Source organism: Saccostrea cucullata, unplaced genomic scaffold (assembly GCF_032062105.1).
Source record: "Saccostrea cucullata isolate Sc308-1 unplaced genomic scaffold, CSIRO_AGI_Scuc_v1 ctg127, whole genome shotgun sequence".
Lineage (NCBI taxonomy): Eukaryota > Metazoa > Mollusca > Bivalvia > Ostreida > Ostreidae > Saccostrea > Saccostrea cuccullata.
This window is the reverse complement of record NW_026940370.1, coordinates 74,941-97,531: the sequence shown is the minus strand read 5'-3', so window position 1 is coordinate 97,531 and position 22,591 is coordinate 74,941. Positions and strand designations below refer to the sequence as shown.

Here is a 22,591-nt window from a genome sequence, read left to right as displayed (position 1 = left end):
GTACAGGGGTCAAACCCTATAACCATAACACAAAGGGTACAGGGGTCAAACCCTATAACCATAACACAAAGGGTACAGGGGTCAAACCTTGTACCCATAGGACCAGAGCTACAGAGTTTGAACCTTATACCCATAAGGCTAGAGGTACAGGGGTCAAATCTTATACCCATAAGACAAAAGGTACAGGGGACAAACGTTATACCCATAAGACTAGAGAAATGGGTCAAACTTTATACCAATAAGGCCAGAGGTACAAAGGTCAAACCTTAAACCCATAAGACTAGACGTACAAGGGTCAAACCTTATACCAACTATGCCAGAGGTACAGGGGTCAAATCTTATACTCATAAGACTAGAGGTATAGGGGTCAAAATTTATACCCATAAGGCCAGAGGTACAGGGGTAAAACTTTATACCCATAAAGCCAGAGGTACAGGGGGCCAAACCTTATACCTATAAAGCCAGAGGTACAGAGGTCAAACCCTATAACCATAACACAAAGGGAACAGGGGTCAAACCTTGTACCCATAGGGCCAGAGCTACAGAGTTTGAACCTTATACCCATAAGGCTAGAGGTACAGGGGTCAAATCTTATACCCATAAGACAAAAGGTACAGGGGACAAACGTTATACCCATAAGACTAGATGTACAAGGGTAAAATCTTATACCCACAAGGCAAAAGGTACAGGGGTTCAAACCTTATACCCATAAGGCCAGAGGTACAGGGGTCAAACCCTATACCCACAAAGCCAGATGTACAGGGGTCAAACCTTATACCCATAAGGCCAGAGGTACAGGGGTCAAACCTTGTACCCATAGGGCCAGAGGTACAGGGTTCAAACCTTATACCCATAAGGCTAGAGGTACAGGGGACAAACGTTATACCCATAAGACTAGAGAAATGGGTCAAACTTTATACCAATAAGGCCAGAGGTACAAAGGTCAAACCTTAAACCCATAAGACTAGATGTACAAGGGTCAAACCTTATACCAACTATGCCAGAGGTACAGGGGTCAAGCCTTATACTCATAAGACTAGAGGTATAGGGGTCAAAATTTATACCCATAAGGCCAGAGGTACAGGGGTAAAACTTTATACCCATAAAGCCAGAGGTACAGGGGCCAAACCTTATACCCATAAAGCCAGAGGTACAGGGGTCAAACCTATAACCATAACACAAAGGGTACAGGGGTCAAACCTTGTACCCATAGGGCCAGAGCTACAGAGTTTGAACCTTATACCCATAAGGCTAGAGGTACAGGGGTCAAATCTTATACCCATAAGACAAAAGGTACAGTGGACAAACGTTATACCCATAAGACTAGAGAAATGGGTCAAACTTTATACCAATAAGGCCAGAGGTACAAAGGTCAAACCTTAAACCCATAAGACTAGACGTACAAGGGTCAAACCTTATACCAACTATGCCAGAGGTACAGGGGTCAAACCTTATACACATAAGACAGAGCTTTATACCCATAAGGCCAGAGGTACAGGGGTAAAACTTTATACCCATAAAGCCAGAAGTACAGGGGTCAAATCTTAAACCCATAAGGCCAGATTTACAGGGGTCAAACCTTATACACATAAGACTAGAGATACAGGGGTCAAACCATATACCCATAAGGTCAGAGATACAGGGGTCAAACCTTATACCCATAAGGCCAGAGATACAGGGGTCAAACCTTATACCCATAAGGTCAGAGGTACAGGGGTCAAACCTTATACCCGTAAGGCCAGAGGTACAGGGGATAAAGCTTTTACCCATAAGACCAGAGCAATGGGCCAAACTTTATACCCATAAGGCCAGAGGTACAGGGGTCAAACCTTAAACCCATAAAGCTAGAGGTACAAGGGTCAAACCTTATACCCACTATGCCAGAGGTACAGGGATCAAACCATATACCATAAGGTCAGAGGTACAGGGGTCAAACCATATACCCATAAGGTCAGAGGTACAGGGGTCAAACCAAATACCCATAGGACTAGAGGTACAGGGTTCAAACTTTATACCCATAAGGCCAGAGGTACAGGGGTCAAACCTTATACCCATAAGGCCAGAGGTACAGGGGACAAACCTTATACTCATAAGACCAGAGAAATGGGTCAAACTTTATACCCATAAGGCCAGAGGTACAGGGGTCAAACCTTATACCCGGAAGACTAGAGGTACAGGGGTCAAACCTTATACCCACAAGGCCAGAAATACAGGAGTCAATGACCTAATACCCATAAGGCCAGAGGTATAGGAGTGAAACCTTATACCCATAGGGCCAGAGCTACAGGGCTCAAACCTTATACCCATAGGGCCAGAGGTACAGGGGTCAAACTTAAGACCCATAAGGCCAGAGGTATAGGATATCCGATAAGGCCAGAACCTATACCCATAAGGCCAGTGGCACTGGGGAGCAAACCTTATACCCACAGGACTTGAGGTAAAAGGGTTAAACCTCACACCCATGGGGCTTAAGATACAAACCCTACACTCAAAGGGCCTAAGGTGCAAGGATTGAACCTTACATTCAGATGGCCTGAGGTAAAAGGGCCAAACTTCATAGCAACCCCCCCAAATTTTAATTCTGCAAACAGAGTGAACTTGTTTGAAAGAAGAAAAAGAAAGACTTTGAGAGTCCTGAGTTTACTTACCCTTGCACTTTTCCATAATAAGAGAAAAACTATTTGCATCATGACATGAATGTAAAGGAGATTCAGCGAAATAAGCTTAATGAAATTGGACCCCAAAATTTTCAGCTTAGGCCTAGAAAAAAAGTATGTTTGTTTCCGCTTTCAGGCTGAAAAAATATAGGATAGGTCGGTAAGCAAATTTTTTTTTTTTGAAAATTATTTTTACTTCTTTAATCAAAACGTGTATAGAAGTAACATTAATGACAAAAGAAATGGTGTTTTCAAGCATTTCTGTGACTTAAAAAATGCAATATACATGCTTGAAAATCTTTCTTTAGACTTAATTCCCTGGGTGAAATCTTGCACTACATGGGACAAAAGCATTAAAAAAATTTTTAGGGTCGGCACTATAAATTAGGGTCGGTCGGGAAAGCGGACACAAACATATTTTTTTTTAGGCCTTATGTAGCTTCCAGTTTGGGGGCAAAGTTTATAGAAAATGCAAAATACAGGCCATTTATTTCCATGAAAACATGGAAATAAAGCATAAAAATGTATCAGCTGTCTAGTATGCTAATTAGTAATAATTCTGCCTATCTTATTTCGCATTTTATACAAAAATGTCGCTCAGTAAGATCTTTTTAAAGGTTGCCTAAAAATATTCTGCTACAGATTATAATCTGACCATGTTTTATGTCTCTGAACAAGAAATAAAAATAACTACTCACAGATGATCCTGCTCTTAAAAAAACAATATCGGTATTGTGATGTCTCCATTCCAATTTTCATTGACGTTGTTATGTTCGTTTTTACCGTTTATTTTCGTCCATTTCGTATAGAAAACAGAAGCTTTTACAGTATACTGAGAATTCTAGCAAGTGCTCCAAGTCGTTTACTTTTGTCTTTTCCTTCCGTTTGTCGGAACAACTGTCATCAAAGAGTACTCGACAAACAAACAGTATTAATAAACGTGGGTGTTTATCTAAGGTAGGGGCAGTGAAAACTATAAACCTTCACCATCGTAAACGGTTATCGAAAGAGTCGAACAAAAGTCTAACCTACGTCATTATTGGAAATTCTCCGAAGGTGATAATAACCGCCGGGGTAACGCTCCTTCTGTAGCCAAACTTACTAAATGTTCGATTCTTTTTGTTAAATTTGATTTCTTGGTGCTTTGATTGGAAATAACTTCAGGGTGTGTCTGTATTCCATTACTGTACATATTCACGCTATACTTAATCTTGGGAGAGAAATATCGATATTGGACCCTTGTTTTGACCTTTAGATACCAATATTGATCACTCTGTTGTTACTCTATCTGGTTTTATTATTTTCTTCATCTGTAATGGAAGGGAAATTTACTTAAGCGCACAAAAAATGGATCGTCTTTGAGAATAGTTATTAAAGAGCGAACTCGTTGTCTTTGAGTCCTTTGGAGAATTGATTACTAGTTTTGTGAATGATTTAGAGACAGCTATTGATAGAGCGGTGTTGTAAATAGAAGGAACGTTGGACTTTCTTTCCATATTATCTTAGATGAGACCAAGATAAAACGGAGAGAGTAGAATCGATGTTTCCAGAGGAGGCTGTCCGCTTTTGAGTGGGACGAATATGTTCCCAGAGAGATAGAGACATTAGCATTTAGACTCAGCGATCATTCCGATGTGTGATTTTTTTTAATGACTGAAGGCGGTAAAAACCCTGAAATGGAGACAGTTATTTCATGAATATTCGGTGTTATAAAAGTTTTAACTAAAATTACAGATATATTTATATGAGATTTGCTCTGAAAAACCGCTATGGATTTAGCCGAATTATTTCTGATATGTTCTTGACATCGCAAGTTACTTTGTTTGAATTCCATAATAACGTTGATGACATATACACCTCAAAACTATCGATTTTTTGGACAGTGGATAGATTAAATCTATGATAGTCCCTAGGGATCGCGAGTTATGACAGCATAGTTATCTAAGCTGAGTATCACGAATTACACCTGCTGTACCCGTGTGTGTTAATTCAAAGACAACAGCAATGAATTAATGTCAATTTTAAAGAAAAATTTTTAAAACGATGTTTGGATTTTTAAATAGCATTGGACAGTTGTCATTTTCACCAAAGAGAACAAAAACCGTGAATGAAGGTACGTAGTTGTTGGTATATTTACATTTGTGAGTATATGGGCTACGAGTCTTCACGTGTTTCATTCTTTCTGAATGAGAATTTGAACAGAAAAAATCGCGGTCTAATAAAAAATATCAATACTTTCAATAACAATAATTACGAATAAGTTAAAGCAGAGAACGTAACCCCCCCCCCCCCCCAACACGTGTTCTGATCAGACGAAAACGCTTACTTGGATAAATCAGTAGATACGTATGTAGTTTAGAAGTAAGTTTTAAATACTGTGTGGCATATTTTCAAATTTAAGCTACTAATGTGTTATATTATTATTAATTTTTCCCCATTAATGTAAATTGCCCTATCAACCTTGATCAATACTACCAATTTTTTTTTTCTTGTAATTTTTTTTTTACCATCATGAATGGAATAGAAGAATTTTTTGTGTTGGCTAATGGTATTTTATTGTACATGCCCTGTCACAAGGAGCTATTTTAAGAGTCCCATTTGGCCTGTATTAATTCTCTGGGGTTTAGTTTCCTGGGAGATCAGAGAATTTTATCAGCAAGTGAAATTAAGCTAATAATGGCATTGTTCTTGTCAATTTCTGAGGGGGTGTATTTATAATAAATCTATTTATGTACCTTTGCGGAGTTGAGGTTTATTGACGTAGAAGATTTCAGTTGGGTTAATTTTGTCATCATCCTCTGTAAGAATTTATCAATACACTGCCAGTGATTTACATTGATTTATTTTTGAAATTCCTAATTGGATATTTTTGCCTGATGAGCAAGATAATAAGAGTTGCATTTTGAGATGCTAATAACCATAGTAAGCAAGTTTTTAGTATATGTTCTTATCAAGCAGATTTAGATGTAAATATATTTTCCATTGTTAATTTAATATTAATTAATATCATTCAGAGTATTTTGTTTATTCAAATAAACATTTATAATTGGAAAAATCCAAAACAAAGTGAAAAGTATTCCCCAATTCAGAATGATTTATGCAGGAATTAGAAAGTTCAAACATGAGAACAAATGGTAAATATACAGAGTGTATAAGAACAAGATATTTTTAACAAACATTGTCTATCATTACTTAACAACCACCCCCCCCCCTTTCCCCAAAACAAGTAAAAAAAAGTTGGGCATTTTCTTGGGCTCTCCTTACTTATCAGGAATTGCTAATTTTTAGAAATCTTCAAATTAACAAATACTATGAAATCAATATTTTTTTTTTACATTACTGTAATTTCCTTTGTTTTTGTGTGAAGAGACCCAGTGGCACAATTTATGTCCTTCACAAAATGCAAAATTTCAAACATACAACAAGTCAGCCCTATTGCTATTCATCTACAAAATCAAGTTTCCACAACCACTTTTTTACCAGTAAACCCCATATTAAAGAATAACTGATTTATATTAATAATTAAGTAATTACGTTGTGGAGAACTCAATTACAAATCCATATTGTTAGTTATAAAAACGTAACAACCAACTGAGGTATATGTATTTGATGTTTCAGAATTACACACTATGCAAATTAAGTTTCAACTTAGGATTCTTCATTCTGCAGTGGTATTTTTAGGTACAAAGTGTAAATAATGGATATCATACATTTATTTCCGTTTATTTTAGGAATCGACACCAGGATCCGATTTAGTTTGGAGCCCCTGCCCGGAGCCAGTGCCTTTGACCAATGGAAGGACGCTATGAGGGCCGTGGCCAGACTGCCTCATGGGATACCTGACAGCTTCAGGAAAAAGGTTTGTACGTGCCTTAACAAGAAATGTACATACTCCAGGTGTAAAAAAAGGTTTGTACGCGCCTTAACAAGAAAAAACTTAAGTTTAAAGTACATACCCCATGTGGAAATATTTCCCCCAAAAATTGAAAATAACAATTTGGCTTATGTTTATATATGATTAAAATGATTAAAAAAAAATTATACAGTTTTACTATAATTTGATTTAAAGTGAAAAAAGATTTCACATTAGATTAAATAACAATGGTTGTAGAAAGGTAAAATTTTTAACATCGTTACAGGGTTACAAATTCTTAATATTTTAGAAATTTATTATTTGCATCATTTGCAACAAAAATTAAAGACTCAAAAATATATACCAATCCAGGCATCCATTTTTTTGTATGCATCATTTGTCCTTAAGATTAATTTTAGTAATCATTCTATGCAAAATCTGGCAACATGAACTATATTGGGTCTGAGGCAGGATATCTGTTCTTCGTACAAATGTCAAGATATTGCATTATAATGGATTTTTCCTGTCTGCAGAAAAATATGACCTTCTAGATCTATAGATGTACTTTAATGCACATTCATTACTAGCTTGACATAGTGTTAGCAATTCTGAATCTTCCTACCAGGCATCTTTAATTGACTGTTATCACACTTCACAAATGGATGATATTTTTGTTTGCATTTTTTTTTAGCATTTTGTCATTTCTTGGGCATAGAAAGAATTGACAAATGGACTGTTTAAAAATCAAACTTGTTAAAGATTAGGCTGGCTGAAATTAATTCTTCATTTAATGTCACCTTAAATCTCAAAACCTAAGAGGGATGAAGAATAAAATCAAACAAACAAAAACTTATAACAAATGAATATTCACTCATTTACAAATACATAAATATCTGAGCATCAAGTTTTCTAATAGTATTGTGATGAATTTGTATTCAACTTTTCAGTATAAATTAGAGACACACCTCAAACAAACCACATCCAAGACCCAAATATTATCTATTCCTGTGAAATACTGTTTTCAGTTGCTAAAAATCAAAGAAAACTGCAGAAATATAAAGTTTAAAAATATCAATTTGTGTTTTTAGGGCCCCGCAAGGATTTGCGGGTGCCCTATAGTAATCACTCTGTCTGTCCGTCCGTCTGTCTGTCTGTCTGTCCGTCTGTCACTCTTCCGTCCACAAATTTTCTATTTTTTCCTAATAACTTTTTTTATGGTTGCCCAATTAAGATCAAATTTGGTATGGTAGTTCAATAGGCAGAAAGACATATTTTGATGCTAAGTTTGTTTCTGTATGTCCCCTAGTTTGGAGCTGGGTGGTGGGGTAGATTCCTTAACTTTATATAAGAATGCATTGGCAAAGAGAGATAACTGCTAAGATGTTCTTATTGTAAACTGAATGCTGCTATGATTCCCTTGAGATTAATTAGCTTTCCTTCTGAAGAAAATCCAAAGCATTATCTTTATCTGTCAAATTGAGATGAATTACCACCTCTGTCTGCAAGTGAAGTATGTTTTGAAGTTAAGTCAATTTGGAATGCTATGAACACTCAGAAATGTGGATTTAAATATAAATGTTCATACTTTATTTTTGTTAAAATAGATATGATTTCATTGAATTCTAAAAACAAGAAATAGATTAAAGAAGATATATTTTTTATTTTTACTTTTTTCCCCCTTTATGTAAATTCAAGAATATCATTAATTTTAAAGGTAGTTGTATAAAAACCCCATTCTATCATTATAAATATTGAAGAAGTTCTTATACATGTTATAGTAACTTTAGAAGAAAAGGATGAGAGAGGTACCATTAATCCCTTGGGATTAATTATCTAGCCTGCTGCAGAAAATTTAGTAGGCTTATCTTTATCTGTCACTTTAAGATTAATGAAAACCTTTGTCTGCAAATGCTGTTTGTTTTGAAGTTAAGTTCAAGTCTTCATGATATTTGCATTCATTGGAAGCTGGCATTTTATTAGGTCACCTGAGTAACTCAGGTGACCTATTGCTATCCGTTTTCGTCCGTCGTCGTGCGTCGTGTGTCGTGTGTTAACATTTGAACATTTTCAGCTTCTTCTCTGAAACCACTGAACCAATTTCAACCAAATTTGGTATAAAGCATCTATGGGTGAAGGGAAACAAAAATTGTGAATTTCATGGTCCCCGCCCCCCTGGGGCCTGAGGGGTGGGGCCAAAACCACTAAAATTATTGCAATCTTTAAAAATCTTCTTCTTTACCCCTGGACATCAATCAGGAAAACTGTTGGCATGAATGTAATGAGCATTGAGTCCTCTACCAAAATTGTGAAATTCATGGCCCCAGGGTCAGGGGTTCTAGTGCTAGGGTGGGGCTATATAGATTATATAGTGAAAATGCATGATTTCTTTGAAAATCTTCTTCTCTGCTCCTGGATATTAAATAAACTAACTAAGTACATAGCTATGATGAGCAAGAGTGCCTCTTCCAGATTTGTGAATTTTATGGCCCCAGGGTCAGGGGTTGTGGTGTTAGGGTGGGGCTCTATTGATTATATAGTGAAATACATTTAGTCTTTGAAAATCTTCTCCTCTGCTTCTGTGTATTAAATAAACTAACTAAGCACATAATTATGATGAGTAAGAGTGCCTCTTCCAAAATTGTGAATTTTATGGCCCCCAGGGTCAGGGGTTCTGGTGTTAGGGCGGGGCTGTATTGATTATATAGTGAAAATGCATTTATTCTTTGAAAATCTTCTTCTCTGCTCCTGGGTATTAAATAAACTAACTAAGTACATAGTTATGATGAGCAAGAGTGCCTCTTCCAAATTTGTGAATTTTATGGCCCCAGGGTCAGGGGTTCTGGTGTTAGGGCGGGGCTCTATGGATTTTATAGTGAAAATGCATTAATTCTCTGAAAATCTTCTTCTCTGCTTCTGGGTATTAAATAAACTAACTAAGCACATAGTTATGATGAGCAAGAGTGCCTCTTCCAAAATTGTGAATTTAATGTCCCCAGGGTCAGGGGTTCTGGTGTTAGGGGAGGGGGGCTCTATTGATTATATAGTGAAAATGCATGAATTCTCTGAAAATCTTCTCTGCTTCTGGGTATTAAATAAACTAACTAAGTACATAGTTATGATAAGCAAGAGTACCTCTTCCAAAATTGTGAATTTTATGGCCCCAGGGTCAGGGGTTCTGGTGTTAGGGTGGGGCCCTATTGATTATATATAGTAACAATACATTAATTCTTTGAAAATATTTTCCTTTGCTTCTGGACTTTATTCCAATGATCCAAGTATATATATTTATGATGAGGAAAGATGCATCTAGCAAAGTAGTTTTTATGCACCCTGGGTCGGGGGGGGGGGTGTTACATAGTCTGAAAATAAATCAATGCTTTGAAATCAGCTCTTTGGTATTCATCAACCATTTTATGATGAAATTTTCAAAATTTTGAAATATGTGGCCCCTGGGTCAGTGGTTCCTTTGGGGTAAGGTGCACAACTGTGTATAAAGTGGAAGTGCATTTTCTCTTTGTTACACTTATTTACCTCTGGGTATTAAGTAAATAGAGTAAGGATGCTAAGTTAATAATTATGAAAAGCAATGGTGCCTCTTTCAAAATTGTGGATTGTGAATTTCATGGCTTCTGGTTTAAAACACGAACCAAATTTGATTGTTTGAAAGTTGTAACACAATACTCAGGTGACCTATAAGGCCCGTGGGCCTCTTGTATAACATAAGCTTCATTATTGTTTAAATATAAATCCAATATTAAGTTTTTCTTTACTGCCTAATGTAAATACAAGGGTATATATATTATTTACAGGTTTTTGAATATTTATGAATTATCTTGAAATTTTAAGAATACAGTTCCTGTTGCTTATTCTTCGTACATTTTTTAATCATTCTGTAAGCTGCACCCTTATAATTCTACCCCATGGCGGGGCCCTTGCTGACTGGTCAGTTTTCTAGTTTTAAGCATGCCAATTTCTCCAAAATCTATTCAGGCAGGTGACATTATTAAACATAGAATTAACTTTAGACAGCCTCATGGAATGACGATTATGTTAGGTTACAAGACAAACAAATTTTATTAGTTCTTAAATCAGACAAATTTGCACATTGATTATACATAGAAGATCAATGGAGACCCATTATGATGATATAATTGTCTGTTTATCATGAAAAATTGAAATGGAAGTCTTCAGAAGTCCCTGCCTGTGATAGTTACAGAATCTCGTAATGTTTTCATTGTTTTTATCTATATTGAGTTTGTATTTTAGGTTTGGCTGAGCCTGGCTGATAATTACATAAGGGAGCAGAGCATTGATTGGACGAAGACTCTCCGATTTGCGTTTAATGACCGCAGTAATCCAGATGACGACTCCCTTGGGATTCAAATCGTCAAGGTAAAGTACATCTAATGTGGTCAACTGTTTTATATATGGAAGGTGTAAAATTGCCAAATATGGTAGCAGCTACATGTAGTAGATTCTGACAAATATTTATCACTTCAAGAATGCTCAGCAGTTCATGCCAAACATAATAATTTGTTACAAGTCCAAGCAATTTAATATTAATGATAACATTGATACATGTATTTGCACCTAAAATTTTTCATTGATAAAAATTCATTTTAAAAATGACATTTCACATACAGCTGTATTCTAATCATAGAGTACAGTATTGGGAAATTAGCTCAGATCATAGTGCTGCACAAAAATTTACATTGGATAAGAGTCAGTAATATGGCCTGGGATATTATTTCATTGATTTTTTTTTATGTTGCATGAGTATGATACTGATACATGATCCTTATGGCAGTTTACCAATTATACAAAACAATCTTTGTGTCATCTTATAATTTAATGATATAATTTTTAAAGTTAATATTATTTATCAGGATATTCCCAGATTTTTTTATTGTTTCACCACAACTGCATTGCATTAATATGTGAACTTCAAAGTTGCTTATGATAAGTTATTAAAAAATACATCTGTTACAGTAGAATTAACCACAAACAGAGGAAATCATAGAAGAATCAATTCTAAAACATGATGATCTGTTTTATTTCAGGACTTGCACAGAACAGGATGTAGTGGATTTAGTGGACAGGAAAATGATGAAGACCGATCGGTACTGAAGAGGGTGCTGCTGGGATACGCGAGATGGAACAAGAGCGTTGGGTATTGTCAGGGCTTCAACGTTATAGCGGCCATGTTACTGGAAGTGATGGACAGAAAGGAAGACGATGCCTTAAAGGTAACAGACAGCAAGTTCTGTCCACTTTGAAGTCAAGTCTGTCAAGTTTCAGTATAAGTTGATGTTCTGTCCACTATAAACCTCTCTGTCAAGTTTCAGTACAAGTTGTTTTTCTGTCCATTCTGAACTCTCAGTCAAGCTTATGTTTAAGATGATGCTTTAATGGTAACAGATGATAGGTTTTTTTCATTCTTTCAAAACTCTTTATGATAATTGATTAGGGTCAAGTTTCAACATTTTATTGATATAGATAAAAGGACACCTTTAGAGTACAGTAAATCTCATTTACTAAGAACATGGATATCACAGATTAACTGATATAGTGATGTTTTTTTTCGTTCCTAAATTCTTAGCTAGTCCTAATCAAATCTTAGAAACTCTCATATTTCTTTTGTACATGGCAAATTTATTTCATGTCCCTGAGAAACAAGATAAAAATAAGGAAAATTACATTTCACTTTTCATTCACTCGGAGTTCCTCAGATGACTCGTACCACATAACCTCGGACGTCAACGGTGATCTACCATCTTGCTGATTTAGTCTTGTGATCTTATTTGAATTTCTTTCAAATGTCATATATTTGAAATCAAGGTTATTTTGTGGCACACTCAACAGTTTTTTCTTGTGAACATCTGCTTTCAAAGCCTATTAACATGAGGTTGTAATCAAAACCTGTTTACGATAAAGAATTGTACAAATTAAGAAACATTTTCGAAGAACGTTATGCAGAGCAAAATATGAAATGAGTGATAAGGCAGTTTTCGGCGGAGAAATGTAAGGATCTGATGCGTATTCCTCCACTAATCACGTCCGAGGTTTGAATGGAGCGAAGCAGAGTCAGCTGAGGATTGCCGTTTGTTTTTGTTAGAACTACTTTCTGTAATTACACGAATCTTTCTGCATTTTTTTATTGCATATGCGTATTTTTGTTATCACAATCAAACATCACACACAGCTCACAAAAATTTTGAATGTATTGTATACTAAATAACAGTTTGCTAGCTTGATAAGTAAGGTGTCGAGAAAAAATAGTAAATAATGTTTAAAGATCTCAAAAAGTTAAAATTTTGAACTGACATTATTTTTTGTGATTATTTATATTTTGTCATCCAAAGTAGAAAAGGAATTAACTGCCGCAGATCTGAAGCTCTGTGATTGACAGTAAAAGAATCTGATACAGTTTAAAACTTGATATCATATTAGTAATCATGCTTTATATGTATCTTCATAAAAATCGTGAGAAAGTAAATTAAAAAAGGACATTATAAGCATTCTTAATATCAATATCTTGGAGTTTCTAGTCTCCTTATGAAGTGAGAAATGTGACAGTAATGGCTCTTAGCTTACTAATGACACTCAGGTCCTTTGTCACAGAAAGTTAATGGCTCTAGGAATCATATCAGAGCCTGCTTAATTTGTTCTTGTTTAACACCAGATCTGTCTTTTACTCTGGGCTCTTGTTCAACATGCAATTCTAGCAAGTTGGCTTCTGCGTCATAAGAAATTGAAGATAATGCTGATGAGGTTGACATTTACATGGAGAGCAATTGAGGCTCAGATAATACCTCATTTGAATGTAAGATTTAGTACATATATGGCTTTATGGCAGAAGCTCATGCTGAGTAACAATTGATATATGTCCTGTTGAACATCTGAAATACAGTTATACTGGTGACAGTAAATATCCAATACTGATAGGCAGGATAAAGCTCCAGGAAGGAAGAATTTGCGATCCTACAGGGGTCGCACAGGAGTTATGATTGATAGGAAGGTCACCCAGTGTCTGCAGTGATCTTTTGATAGATTAGAGCTGTTGATAAACTTAGAATTAAAAGGAGATCTGTTTGGAAAACACTGATACCCTCATATGACAGCTCATGGCAAAGGTTAAAGTTTCTCAATTGCAAGTTAAACTCCTAGGTCGATATATGAAAAAATGCTGTTACTCAGAGAGAAGCCTGCTTGAGTTCACAAGGAATACACCTGCAGAATATGAAAGCCGGTTTAACAGCTTTGGCCAAGTTAAATTTTTAGGGCCCCGCAAGGATTTGCGGGTGCCCTATAGTAATCACTCTGTCTGTCTAGCTGTCCGTCTGTCATTCTTCCGTCCACAAATTTTCTGTTTTTTCCTAATAACTTTTTTTATGGTAGCCCAATTAAGTTCAAATTTGGTATGGTAGTTAAGTAGGCAAAAAGACATATTTTGATGCTAAGTTTGTTTCTGTATGTCCTCTGGTTTGGAGCTGTGGTGGTGGGGTAGATTCCTTAACTTTATATAAGAATGAATTGGTAAAGAGAGATAACTTCTGAAAGTGTTCCCATTGTAAACCGAATACTGCAATGAATGAGTCCCTTGGGATTAATTAGCTTTCCTCCTGAAGAAAATCCAAAGCATTATCTTTATCTGTCACATTGAGATTAATTACCACCTCTGTCTGCAAATGAAGTTTGTTTTGAAGTTAAGTCCATTTAAAGGCCGGTTTACACTATGCATCTTGACACATGCATCTAAACTCATGCTTCAATTTTGCCTCATGCATCTTCTTATTTACACTATGTGTCTTGATGCATGCATCTTTAGAATACTTTGTAAAGATGAAAGTTCTCTACAATACCTTCAAATTTCATTTCCAGATTTATTTTAGCTGAACAAATCGTTCTTAATTTCCTCTTTATGATAATTCTTGGAAGATATAATTTATATTTATTGCAAAACAAAAACTCCTCTATATTATAATAATCAAATAAGTTTTTCTAATTGTAGTTTTAATCAGTATTTTCTGTTTTTGTCTATCTTGGGAAGCTATTTTTGAAACTTTATGGAAAAAATAAGACTCATGATTCAATATCAACTCTGACCTTTCTTTTCATTGGTCAGTTCCAATAAATTAGAACAAGTTCTATTCCATCGTTAAATGCAACACCCATTTAATTTGACACAAGGGGCTTTTAAAAATGCATCCAAGATATGTGTCATAAGTGTAAACTGGCCTTAAGTGGATTGAAGTATTAATGTTTTTTTGTTGAAATACCCTACACAATGAGTTCTGATTTCATTGAATTCTTAAAACAAGAAATAGATTAAAGAAAATATATAAAAAAAATTTATTTATTTAAAAAATTCAAGAATATTATTAATTTTTAAGGTAGTAGGATAAAAACATCATTCTATCATTACTGAAAAAATTTTATTAAAAATTCAGAAGAAAATGAAAAGAGAGAAGTACAATTAATCCCTTGGGATTAATTATCTAGTCTGCTGCAGAAAATTTAGAAGGCTTATCTTTATCTGTCTCTTTAAGATTAATGAAAACCTTAGTCTGCAACTGCTGTTTGTTTTGAAGTTAAGGTCAAGCCTTCATGATATGTATTTGCATAAAGCAGCATTCATTGAAGGCTGGCATTTTATGTAACACATGCAGGCTTCATTATTGTTTAGATATACATTCAGTGTTGAGTTGTTCTTTACTGCCTTATGTAAATACAATTGCTGTTTCTTATTTGTCATATATTTTTGAATCATTCCATAAGCTGCACCCTTATAATTCTACCCATAGCGGGGCCCTTGCTGACTGGTCAGTTTTCTAGTTCAAATGTAAGTCAAGTCCAAGGTTTAAGTCAAGACCATTAGGTCAAGAGTTATCAGTGATGATTAACCAATGACATTTAGTTTGAAGCTGCATAGTATCAGAGGAGCTTAGAATGTCTCGATGCTTGTGATAGGAAAATAGTATGTTGAAATGTCATCTGCAGCATATCTGTGTTTGTAGCTTAATTACAATAATTATTTAATAGTTGCAAGAAATTATCAACAAACAGTTTTTCCAGTGCTCAAAATAGTTAAAAATTAAAACAGAGTTGATAAATTAGGTAAGTTAAATACTCTTCATTGAAGATAAAAAATATATATATAATTAGAAACTTGTTTGCATGACTGTTTTTAATCTGTTTAGTATTAAAAAAAATCTCTAGTACATTCTTTCCGTGAAATAATTATATTGGAAAACAGAAAAAAATAGGTATTTAATTGAGCAGCCTGTGATGTAAGGTTCAGTGGTGCTTTATTAATTAAGAGTGTATACAGAAATCAATACTTATAACATTCTCTTATAAAGCTCTGTAAAATTACGGGGGATAATGGTGAGAAATCTGGAGGTTGGAATACATATTAACACCTCTCTGTCAGCTGATCTATCTGTGTTGTCAAGGATACCATATCTATTTAATACCACATAAAGGAAGGTCAAAGTTATTGTCAAAGCAAAAAAAAGTTAATGGAATCTAATACTGTTGATTTCTGATATAACTGGCATTTATAGTCTGAAGTTGAAGGCAATAGATCTCTCTGGTTGTGAATTGTCAAAAACTTGAAAGTTTTTATGATTTAAAATAAGTTAATTATTAAATGTAATATATATTTAACATAAATGCCAGTATTAAATAATTAATATAGGGAATTGGGGCAGATTTTCAAATATTTATAATTATACATTTTCTTAATTAAAAAATGAAAACAATAAACAAAGTTTTCTTTTATAACTAGTGAATTTTCTTCAACTACCAATGCCACTCCCTAACCTCTTTCTTACTTTACAAAATAAAAATGTTTTAAAAACTAAAAGATTGGGATTTGACAGCTAGTATACAGAAAGTCTAGCACGAAGAAGGCGGAAATGCAGATCACCTAAAACATTGCAAAGTTTAACCATAAATTGTACAGATCAAGAAACAAATTTTTAAAGGAGGGAACTGATTGAATTATTAAGTTTTTGTTCAAATCAGTAAAAATGCCCATCCCTGGAATATGGCTGTGGTTCAATTTTTGCTGTGGTTGCACAATTCTATCACGCTTGAAGTAAACTCATCAGAGCCTCACAGTGATAGAGCGGGGCTTCCTGGGAGATTGGCAGGAAATTGGATTTTCCTGAAGCTCTATAGCTTATGTGACAGTAACATGCTTACTTGTAACATAAACTGGACAGAATGTGTTAGTAATATTTTAATTACAACCAAGAAAATGCTTAATTTGTCAGATAAAATTTATGAATAACTTAATGTATGTAAAATGCCATAAGGGAATCAGATAGACATATAACAACTGATTTTCAAAAGATTATTAAAAGGCAACTAAATAATTTTCTTTTTTGAAAGAACAAAAACTATTAAAACTGCCTGTTATTACCAAGCAAGCTTTCAGCCTTATTTTCACTTAATGAGTAACTTTCAATATCGACCCCCCCCCCCCTCACCCACACACAATTTTATTTTTCTAAAACATTTTTTTTTACTTTATATGGTACATCATGAACAAGTGTATTAAAATGATAGAAATGAAGTCAATATATCTGTGCACAATTATTCGCTGCTAGCTACATCATCAACTATTGATGTGTAACTTATAGAATTAGTTGAGCATTGATAAAGAATGTTTATACATTCATTGTGTGGCAATACTTTATTGATATTTCTCTTATCAAAGAAACTTAATTTCTCATCAGGGAATTGTATGAACAAGTAAATGCTTTTATGTATAATTATGGTTGATATTTTTTTCATGTCTAAACATTTTTAATTTTTTTAAGTTACATGGATTTCTGTCATTTTCCCAGTTTGAAGACTGATTAAAATGATAACTAAACAATAGTTTTAAGTTTGATGTAATGCATTTTTAATTTTTTTTTTTTTTTACTTTTATTGTTGTCTGTTAAAACCAGTGTTAACTCAGTGTATCTCAGAATCTGTTACTATATACATATAAACATTTATTCACAAGTGATTTTACACCTATATTCATAAAATGGACGAGGTCTAATATAAAGAAACATTTTAAAAGTACGTCTAAACCATTCCTATTGCAGCTGACATTTTTTCACAATTTCTTGATTCAATATGCTTTTCACCTGTTATTAAGTTGAATCATGCATATGATCACATGTTTAATTTAAGTAGATATTCAAGTTCAGGGAAAAAATATCTTGAAGAATTCAGTGAAATATATAGACATTTTTATTTTTTCGTTGGTGACTAATATTGAGGTTAAGACATAAACATTATACTTAAATGAGAATTTATATCAATGTTCATTGGATTTATTGATTGTTTTGTCGTTTAACACCCCCTCTTGAGAATTTTTCCCTCATATGGAGATGCCTCAATGTTCATTGGAGGGAATAGATATTAAATTTTTTTCAAAGGCATTTGACATCACATTAAAATATAAATTTTCAAAAAAAAAAAAAAATTCCATTAAATAAGCTAGTACACTAAAACCCGGTTATAACATTGGTTATAATGAAATCACTGGGATGTATGAAATTACTTTGCTGTATCCGTAATTTGTTATGTTAGTATAAGGAATTCGTGAAATAAATGTTGCTGGGGATCCAAGATAACTTCGCTTTATCCTTGAATTCGCCATATCCGTGTTTGTACTAAACAAGTTTTTTTATCAGGTTCTGCAAAGCATAAATGCTCATTAATTGTAGACCGTGATTTACAATATCTATGTAATTGTTTATGTTTGGTCAACAACAATATTCCACTCCTGCGTGGTATGTCAGTTCCTTTGACAATACAAGACTAGTGCTATATTGATGAGTAGGTTTCCTGGTAAATCAATTTAATGTTCTCAAGTCTGCATGTCTGATTGACATAAAACTCTGGACTGCCAGGAGAACTCTGAGGGATTCTTTTGGGTCAATCGCCTGACATGCTATGAATTTCAAAGTAACAGCTTTGTTTTTCTGCCAGCTATCTACTAACTGGTCAGTGTCGTGTTGCCATAGAATAAATAAGTTTATTATAGAATTCTCATATTTACATTCTAGATAAGGATTAATAAATATTTTTTCATCCCTTTTTTCTAAGACCTGATGACATTTCATAATTTACAATGTAAAATATACAATATAATAATTTGTAATGTACTAGGAAACACTTATATTAAAGACATGATATTGGAAGAAACAATTATGGCAAACTTCCCCCCTCTCCCCCTGTGAAATCTGGTGGTTTGCCTAGGTCCACTTCATTCTATGAAATTTTTTATTGATCATTCATAAATATAAAAGCTGTCACATCATAATTACAGTAGATTCTCATAAATTGTTCTTAAATCTTTGAGTCGAACTTCTTATTTTATGTATAAAACATAAATACATATTTATTAAGGTGTTATTGGAGAAGGTACTTCATAGTTCTGTCATCATAGTCTTGTAGATGTTTCAAATAGCTGCTTCAAATCCCATTCATTGTGGGTACTTGATAGGACAGTTAAAATAATTACCCTAATGGACAAGTCATTTTTCATTGGAATAGTCTCAGTCCTGTTATCTGTGAGTGGACACTGAGTTTTATTATGCTAGTGGTTAACTACTGTAGACTGGTGCCCCATCCAAGGGAGACAATGATCGACTCTTCATTTGGTAACACAGAAACTTAGTACAATCACAAAGAACTATATGCGGTATATTGCATATATTTGCCCCCACAAAAGTCAAATTTTGAAAACTTCCTGAAATGTGCTGAATTCAATAAATTGTATGAGAAATATAAATTAACAGAAAATATTAAAGTGTCAAAGCAGTGTATTCACAATTTTTGTTTTTATGTTTTGACCTTTTTCTGTGCACAAAATTTCAATTTTAAAAATTTAAGGGTTTAGAAAATGCCATATTTCATTGATATTATCATTCTACACATTATATCAAAATATTGATCCTGAACACACATGTTTACAAAAATATCAATGAAATATACATTTTTCTGTAAAATTCATAAAAAACTGAAATTTACGTCATGTTTGTGACAGATTACTTATGAAAATATTCAGTGCTTTGAAGTCAGCATATATAATCCCTTTTTTAAGAACTTAATTAAATATATCTCCATCAAAGTTTGATTTGGGGGGCAAATATTGGTTAATACCGAATAAAGTTCTTTTAAGCTCAGTTTGAAGTCAGTATACTGATCTCGTCTGCCTATTTTGACTCAGTGCACATTATTAAATTGAGTTTAGATATGCCCTACATGCAGCTCCTTTAAAATGAAGTTTACAATTAGCAAGGAAAATCTTGCAGATTTTTTTTAAAATGTTAAATTCCTCAAGTTTACTCAGTAAATAACACATGCTGGTACTATAATTCATACTAGGAATAGTTAATGCTGGTACAGTTCTCCAACTGCTAAAGATTTATATGGGTACACTTATTCCTACAGGTGATGATTTACCTGATTGACCATGTGTTACCTGAGGGTTACTATGCTCACAATCTGAGGGCCCTGTCAGTTGACATGGCGGTATTCCGTGACCTTTTGAGGGTGACCTTTCCTAAGCTCTCAAAACACCTAGACCACCTTCAGAGTGCTGCCCAGGACAAAACCACAGGTAAATACTAGTATCTCTCTCTCTTCTCTCTCTCCAGTTCATAATGGATGAGCCTGAAAGTAGTCATCACTTGAAGCTGGTGCCCATATACATGACAGTAACTGTGCTAATTATATACTATTAGATGATTTTGAAGAATTTGTAATTGTCTTTTTCACCCTCATCAAAATCCATTGTTGGTATTGGAATCCTCTGCCTCAATGCATGCTCTTGCAGGTTTTTTTTATCCTGACAAAAATCAGATCATTAAAAAATTAAAGTCTTAGCCACAACAGTTGATTAAAAGGGCTTTTATATTGCTTATATTGCTAATTTTGGAGTTTATTTTTCTCTAGGTGCCAACTATGAGCCCCCTCTGACAAATGTGTTTACAATGCAGTGGTTCCTGACCCTTTTTGCCACCTGTCTGCCAAAACATATAGTACTGAGGGTGTGGGACTCAATTTTACTGGAGGGCTCAGAGATCTTACTCAGAACAGCTCTGGCAATCTGGGGTAAACTCACTAAGTAAGTATACAAAAATACATGTCCTTTACACAATATTGAATGTTAAATAAAGAAATGTTGTTCCCAGTGAGAAACATACTGATAGAAAGATGAAAAAAGGGTACCATAGGTCTCTAATATTTCTCAAAACTTTTTCCTGAAATTGTGAAATTTATGAGCAAAACAAAACTTTCACAAACTTTGGCTAGTACATGTATGTTTATTGTGTTCTGATACATAAAATTACAAGTTATGCTGTGAAGTTCAAGAGTAGACTTTTATGATTATAAAAATAATTGTTTTAGGAGGATTTTGTCTGCAAGTAGTGCAGATGAGTTCTACTCTTTGATGGGTACACTCACTCAGGAAACTATGGATGGACGAATCTTTAATGCTGATCTCTTAATCAAGGCAAGATATTCCTCTCTACCACATCAGCTGGTTTGTTTTAATTCCTATGCATTAAAAATTTTTAAGATGGAAGTAACAAAAGGCTGACACTACCCTTGTTATGCGACTTTGAAAGCCATTTCAAAGAATCTTACATACTATTTTGAATAAGTTACATAAAAGGATTATAAATTTTTAGAGTCAGTCAGTAAATTCATACCAAACTTTCTGATTTTATAGTTCATATATGCATGTGCACCATTGCCTATGCAACAATTGCCAGAACTCCGAGAGAAATATACCTATAACATAAGACCCTTCACCAGTGCTTCAAACACCAACAAGAGGTCAGGGGCCAACAACATGTTGCCTAGTGATGAGGATGACCTCGATGAAGATGACCTTGAAGCCATCAGTTGTTTTACTGGCATTATGCCAGCAAGTGGGATTAGTAAAGGAAAAGGTAACCAAACATCAGAAATACAGTAAACCAATTTAAGATTAATAACCATTTACTCTTTAGATGAAGGTTTTTGTTCAGTATTGTACCATTTTAAAAAAAGAAGCCTATATGTGTAACGTTAGGCTGTTGCTATTTTGTTCTGTAAATCTGTTACCATGTTTTTCTGAATATGCTCATTGTTTCATCTGAAATTATGGAAGATAAGTGTTTGTTAGCATGAAATATTTCTCTTTGATAGCCTGGAATAATTTTTTAAAAGAAGAATTGGATTTTGAACAGTGTTCATTTACTCCATTTCTATCCCCCCCTTTTTTCAGGTTCTGATCTTGACCCTAACAGCAGCACAGCAGACATTTCAATGGTGGGGCCTGGGGCATATGGAATGGGTGGAGACTCAAATCAATCTAACAACTCCTCAGTGTATCTGGAGAGGATGTGTACAGACATAGGCTCACTGAAGAAGCAGTACAGCAAGCTCAAACAAAGACAGACACAGGCTCATGTCATTATAGCAGGTCAGTATAGCAAGCTCAAACAAAGGCAGACACAGGCTCATGTCATAGCAGGTCAGTATAGCAAGCTCAAACAAAGGCAGACACAAGCTCATGTCATAGCAGGTCAGTATAGCAAGCTCAAACAAAGGCAGACACAAGCTTATGTTATTATAGCAGGTCAGTATAGCAAGCTCAAACAAAAGTATAGCAAGCTCAAACAAAGGCAGACACAGGCTCATGTCATTATAGCAGGTCAGTATAGCAAGCTCAAACAAAGGCAGACACAGGCTCATGTCATAGCAGGTCAGTATAGCTATCTCAAACAAAGTAAAAGGGCAAAAATAAAACAGCAAAAATAACCATATAGTATGATTTTAATAATTTTGAAGAAGACTTGCAATACATTTCATGCACTGTGTATTTCTGAAAAGGAATTAAATTAACAGTACTTTTTATCATAATTTTATCCTTTGTAGCTGCCTCAGCCAAACAACAGGCCAAAGTGAAAGCTTTAACTCCAAAAATGGAACCACCAAGAGCCATTAATCATCTGTTTGTTAGCAAGGCAATGCTTCCTAACGTTAATCATGCCAGAAACAGGTACATGTATAAGAA

At 34.5% G+C, this 22,591-nt stretch overlaps 1 protein-coding gene across 1 annotated transcript in view; it reads left to right on the top strand.

Annotated features, from left to right (window-relative positions):
- The window catches only part of LOC134255231 (TBC1 domain family member 30-like), a 41,112-nt gene that overhangs the window by 14,665 nt on the left and 3,856 nt on the right, over nucleotides 1–22,591 (top strand). Inside the window, exons 4-12 of the mRNA XM_062737745.1 lie at nucleotides 6,389–6,516; nucleotides 10,777–10,902; nucleotides 11,571–11,756; nucleotides 19,975–20,143; nucleotides 20,479–20,650; nucleotides 20,935–21,040; nucleotides 21,260–21,482; nucleotides 21,800–21,997; nucleotides 22,453–22,576. Of these exons, the coding sequence (XP_062593729.1) occupies nucleotides 6,389–6,516; nucleotides 10,777–10,902; nucleotides 11,571–11,756; nucleotides 19,975–20,143; nucleotides 20,479–20,650; nucleotides 20,935–21,040; nucleotides 21,260–21,482; nucleotides 21,800–21,997; nucleotides 22,453–22,576 (1,432 nt within the window). The remainder of the gene's footprint in view (nucleotides 1–6,388; nucleotides 6,517–10,776; nucleotides 10,903–11,570; nucleotides 11,757–19,974; nucleotides 20,144–20,478; nucleotides 20,651–20,934; nucleotides 21,041–21,259; nucleotides 21,483–21,799; nucleotides 21,998–22,452; nucleotides 22,577–22,591) is intronic.